The sequence below is a fragment of the Lucilia cuprina genome, chromosome 2 (genome assembly GCF_022045245.1).
Source record: "Lucilia cuprina isolate Lc7/37 chromosome 2, ASM2204524v1, whole genome shotgun sequence".
Classification (NCBI taxonomy): Eukaryota; Metazoa; Arthropoda; class Insecta; order Diptera; family Calliphoridae; genus Lucilia; species Lucilia cuprina.
The window spans coordinates 64,680,016-64,686,310 of record NC_060950.1 but is presented as its reverse complement, the minus strand read 5'-3'; the positions used below and the strand labels follow the sequence as shown (position 1 = coordinate 64,686,310).

Genomic DNA, 6,295 nt, shown 5'->3' with positions numbered 1-6,295 from the left:
AATAGTCAAAACTACAGACTAATCTATAGTCAGGACTATAGACTAATCAGTAGTCAAGACTATAGACTAATCTATAGTCAAGACTATAGACTAATCAATAGTCAAGACTATAGACTAATCTATAAGCAAGACTATGGACTAATCTATAAGCAAGACTATAGACTAATCTATAGTCAAGACTATAGACTAATCTATAGTCAATACTATATACTAAGATATAGTCAACTATATACTAAGATATAATGAAAAATCTATAGTCAGACTATACACTAATCTAAAGTCACACTATAAACTAATCTGTATTCAAGACTATAGTCAAGGTTATAGATTAATCTATACTATAGATAGATTAATCTATAGTCAAGGCTATAGTCTTGACTATAGTTAGTCTGTGGTAATACACCAGACTATAGTCAAGACTATATACTGATCTTTAGTCAAGACTGAACTAAAGACTGATCTATAGACAAGACTAGACTGTCAAGACTTTAGACTGATCTATAGTCAAGACTATAGACTGATCTATAGTCAAAACTTTAGACTGATCTATAGTCAAGACTTTAGACTGATCTATAGTCAAGACTTTAGACTAATCTATAGTCAAGACTATATACTGATCTTTAGTCAATACAATAGACTGAACTAAGAGACTGATCTATATTCAAGACTAGACTGTCAAGACTTTAGACTGATCTATAATCATAATTTAGACTGATCTATAGTCAAGACTATAGAATAATCTATGGTCAAGACTACAGACTAATCTATAGTCAAGACTATGGACTGAATTCTAGTCAAAGCCTTTGCCTGATCACCAAAACTATTTGCGTCTAGATAATTGACTGGTCTATAGTCCCTTATATATCTAAAGCAATATCTCTCTAGGTTTGGCCACATTAATCGGATATTTTGAATTTAATAGTTCGAACATTTCTTTTTTTTATCAGGAACAAAATACAATTACAGAATCTTTTGAAATTTAATTTCATGGTTTTTTTTTCTTAATTTTTATATTCTCATATTTCTGCTAAAATCTAATTTTGAACTGCATATTTCGGAACTCTTTCTTAAAGAGAAAATAATTGTCATTTTTAAAACCACTATCTTCTTTTAATAACATTTTCAACATATGTTAGAGCCGGTTCACACTAGGAACGTTTTTTTGGAAAACTTTTGATTTTGCCTGAGAGAGAAAGAATATTATTTATCTCTTTTGCGGTACGGAGTTTCTTGAACTCGGAAACTTGTGTTGTTTTGTCAGTCTTCTCATTTGTACGAGAACAAATCAATGCAATTAAGACCCTTGTTCACACTGGGAAACTTTTGTTGAGAAACTTTTGATTTTGTGTGTTAGAGAAAGAGATGGTTGCTATTTCTTTCTCTTTCTTTTACACACAAAAATCAAAAGTTTCCCAGTGTGAACCAGGTCTAAGATGTAGTTTCTAAAACAAATGTTTCTATGTGTAGACATTAGGGAAACTTCAAGAGAGAATTTAGAAAAAGTTACTCAAAAAAAAGTTTCTCAAAAAAAGTTTCCTAGTGTAGACCATGTCTTATGTTCATTCATCAGTATCAAGCTTTTTGTTTTCAAATAATTTTCTATTTTATTTTTGTTTTAAACATTTAACTGTTGTATATTAAATGTAATTTAAAGAATTTTATACATATAAACAAATTAAAAAAAATAAAATCAAACAAAAAAAAAACAATAGAAATGAAAACATATTGCAACCAATACCACCTTGACACAAAAATTTCAGCATAAATTTCATCGTTACCGCTGTGATAATCCGAATTGCAAACAAATCTTTACACCATCAAATCTTAAACGCACCCGTAATCTACAATGGTGGAAATCCGATTATTATCGAAGACCCGAAAATAATGGTTCCGAATTGCTAGTTTGTACCGAATGTGAACAGACCCAAAAACTCGAATGGTTTTGGACATTCACCGCTGCTTTAATGGACTGTGATACAATTGAGGAGCGTTGCAAACTATATGCGGCGATTGAACGAGCCGATAAACAACTCGTCGATACACACGAATTGAAAGTGGCACTAGCACGTCAATTAGTCGAACAATGTTTGTTAATACACAGAGGTAGGTTGGGTTAATTTGTCTTAAATTTGTTTTTTCTTTTTCTTTATAATTTTTTTTTTTTAAATTCATTTTTTTATTTAATTTTTTTCTTTTGTAAATTTTTTTAATTCCACCCCCCACCTTCCTTAAAAAAATATGGTTAAATTACAAAATAAACAAAAAAAAAATGTATTTATAATTAATTTAAAGATTTTTCAACTGTTAGAAAATTCTTTAAAATTACAACAAACTGTAATAATTAAAATTTAAAATATATAAGTAGATTTTGCTAGTTTATTGAATTTTTTTTCTAATTACTTGTAGCTATAGTTTAGGTTATTAAACACTATATAACTAATAACTACTCGCTAGTTTAAATATTTAAAGAATTTCTTTAGAATTTTTTCTGTTTTTTTGTCTTAAGTTTAAAAAGTATTTCTTGTTTTATGGTGTAATAAATATTTAAAAAAAATATATATACATATATAAATAAATTTCTTTTAACCCCCTTTTTATAACTATTTACAGACTAGTACGATTCAAAAAAAAAACAAACGTAATAATTCGTTACTCGCTACTCGTTCTTAAAAAAATAAATGTATATAAATATATTTTGTTAAAGGTTTCCTTATCTACACACGTTTACCATAATAACTCTTGTAATTAAACATTTTTTTTATTCATAAGATTTTATTTCATTAAGTAAATATATTTAATAAAATAAACTATCTACTCGCTAGTTTACAAGTAAACAGTATTTAACCAGTATTTTTTAAGGTTATTCCGCCTAACAGAAAAAGTTTTAATTTCGATTTTTACATTCACACATTTTGTTTGGAAAATAACACTGGCCAAGATTATGATACACAGACCAGGGTAAATTCCATTTTATGGACTAGGTCCTGTCTACATATTATACACCAGTCTATAGTCCAGGTTATATCCTTTTTAGAGTCAAGCCTATAGTCCAGTTTATAGCCTAGGTTATATTCCATTAAATAATCTATTCCATTCTATTTATATAGACTAGACTAGAGTCTATTGTCTAGTCTATTCTATAGTCTAGTCTAAAGTCTAGTCTATAGTCTAGTCTACAGTCTAGTCTATAGTCTAGTCTATAGTCTAGTCTACAGTCTAGTCTATAGTCTAGTCTATAGTCTAGTCTATAGTCTAGTCTATAGTCTATAGTCTAGTCTATAGTCTAGTCTATAGTCTAGTCTATAGTCTAGTCTATAGTCTAGTCTATAGTCTAGTCTATAGTCTAGTCTATAGTCTAGTCTATAGTCTAGTCTATAGTCTAGTCTATAGTCTAGTCTATAGTCTAGTCTACAGTCTAGTCTATAGTCTAGTCTATAGTCTAGTCTATAGTCTAGTCTATAGTCTAGTCTATAGTCTAATCTATAGTCTAGTCTATAGTCTAGTCTACAGTCTAGTCTATAGTCTAGTCTATAGTCTAGTCCATAGTCTAGTCTATAGTCTAGTCTATAGTCTAGTCTATAGTCTAGTCTATAGTCTAGTCTATAGTCTAGTCTATAGTCTAGTCTATAGTCTAGTCTATAGTCTAGTCTATAGTCTAGTCTATAGTCTAGTCTATAGTCTAGTCTATAGTCTAGTCTATAGTCTAGTCTATAATCTAGTCTATAGTCTAGTCTATAGTCTAGTCTATAGTCTAGTCTATGGTCTAGTCTATAGTCTATGGTCTAGTCTAGTCTATAGTCTAGTCTATAGTCTAGTCTATAATCTAGTCTATAGTCTAGTCTATAGTCTAGTCTATAGTCTAGTCTATAGTCTAGTCTATAGTCTAGTCTATAGTCTAGTCTATAGTCTAGTCTATAGTCTAGTCTATAGTCTAGTCTATAGTCTAGTCTATAGTCTAGTCTATAGTCTAGTCTATAGTCTAGTCTATAGTCTAGTCTATAGTCTAGTCTATAGTCTAGTCTATAGTCTAGTCTATAGTCTAGTCTATAGTCTAGTCTATAGTCTAGTCTATAGTCTAGTCTATAGTCTAGTCTATAGTCTAGTCTATAGTCTAGTCTATAGTCTAGTCTATAGTCTAGTCTATAGTCTAGTCTATAGTCTAGTCTATAGTCTAGTCTATAGTCTAGTCTATAGTCTAGTCTATAGTCTAGTCTATAGTCTAGTCTATAGTCTAGTCTATAGTCTAGTCTATAGTCTAGTCTATAGTCTAGTCTATAGTGTAGTCTATAGTGTAGTCTATAGTCTAGTCTATAGTGTAGTCTATAGTGTAGTCTATAGTGTAGTCTATAATCTAGTCCATTCAATAAACTAGTTTCAGTCTATTCAATAGGTTAGTCCTAGTATGTCCTATTCTATGGGCTAGTCCTTAGTTTATTTTATCTCCCGGTCCCAAGTCTATGGAAAAGTGCCTACTCTATTCTATAGACTAGAACCTAGTACATAGTCTAATTTATAGGCTGAATCCGGGTTTATTTGTTGGACTAGCCCCTGGTTTATTCCGGGGACTTTATACTTTATTATAATTTATACCTTTGGCCAGTGTAATAATTTCAAACAAATTAATTAAATTTAACACTTTTTTATGAAAACACAAAAATAAACAAAAACAAATAACTTTAAGTTAAAATCTATAACTGAACCGACATAAAAATATTAATTTCTCTTTGTTTCTCTCTCTCTTTTTCTCTTTTATTTACAAAAAATCGATGCAACACTATAAAAGCAGAGGGTTCAAAACAACTCGATGAATGGGAGCTTAATAAATTGGGCTCTATTATGCGTAGTGCTTTGCATATAGTATCGGCCCAATATCGCACCTTTAGCATTGAATATGTTCAATATATGTCGTATTTTTGGGATGTTATGGCTTTAAGCAATTATAAGTGCGGTGATAAGGAACTTATGCAAATGTTACATGCCCTCGAATATATACCCGATGAGTACAAGGAGATCTTTATTAACTATTATGAAGACTATATAGCACCAAAATTTATGGAAGAAACTTATGGCAATATATTGGATACAGAGGTGTAAAAGGTAATTGACACTCACATACACACACAATCCCAAATACAAAAATTCGAAATGGAAACTACAAACAACCACAACAACAACTAAATAATATGAAGAACTCCCTCCCTAGTTAAAGATAACTTTACTAAAACAAATTTAAGTAAAAACTGTATTTAAACTTGATAAGAAATATTTAAATATTTAACTAAATTAATGGAGCTAAAAGTGAAATATTAGGGATATAATGAGTTTAAAATGAAGACATTTTTTTTTAATTTAGAAAAAAACACACCTTGAAAAGGCGGAATGACAAATATATTTAGAAATCTCACTTAAAAAAAAATTATTATAAAAATTGGAAATATTTTTTTTATTTTAAAAAAGTTGAAAGGGGGCTGTTTAAGGTCCAATAATTCAGAAAAACAAAACCTACCACTGAAATTGCTATGTTTCATAGCAATTTCAAACTCACATAAATTTCGAAATAAATTTTGAACTGAGCTATTTAAACGATCATTTATTCACGAATGCGCTAATTCAACCCCAATCTTTCTTGGACTCATTTAAAACTCTTTTATACGAAAATGCTTTTGAAAGTAGATGGACTGGTACCAAAGCCATACTGTAGATTAGCTCCTAGTCTATTCAACAGACTAGTCGAATCACATGTTCCTCAACGGATAGAGTAGAAAACTGAGAAATGCAAAAAGTGAACCTATATTCATTTTAGCAGTAGGGACTTTAGTTTTAACTGTAGCTTAAATAATATATGAACTATAGTCAAAAGATTGTAGAGAACATAGTCCATAAGAATAAAGACTGTACCGTCTACAGTCTGTGTACCAGACATATTATAGTTTGCACACTATAGAAGTCTGTATGCTATAGATAGTATTATATCAGGACTATAGTCAGCTATCTAGAGAAACTATAAAGACTCTAGTCTGGTGATGATTAAGACTAAAGTCTGTTAGTCGTAGAGACTACAGAGACTATAGTCTGCTGACCATGGAGTCTATATTCTGTTGACTCCATAAGACAATGACCTGTTGGCTACAGAGACTAATGTCTGCTGGTTATATATCCTGCTCACTAAAGTTATATTCTAATTCTGCTCTCGTTTTGTTGTAGTTCTGTTCTAGTTCTGTTCAAGTTCTGTTCTAGTTCTGTTCTAGTTCTGTTCTAGTTCAGTTCTAGTTCTGTTCTAGTTCTGTTCTAGTTC

General features: G+C 30.3%; 1 protein-coding gene across 1 annotated transcript in view; it reads left to right on the top strand.

The window, feature by feature from the left end:
- The window catches only part of LOC111683923, a 17,929-nt gene extending 12,596 nt beyond the window's left edge, over window positions 1-5,333 (top strand). The window contains exons 5-6 of the mRNA XM_046955977.1: window positions 1,724-2,103; window positions 4,787-5,333. Coding sequence (XP_046811933.1) covers window positions 1,724-2,103; window positions 4,787-5,094 — 688 coding nt within the window. The 3' untranslated portion in view covers window positions 5,095-5,333. The remainder of the gene's footprint in view (window positions 1-1,723; window positions 2,104-4,786) is intronic.
- The last annotated feature ends 962 nt before the right edge of the window (window positions 5,334-6,295 follow it).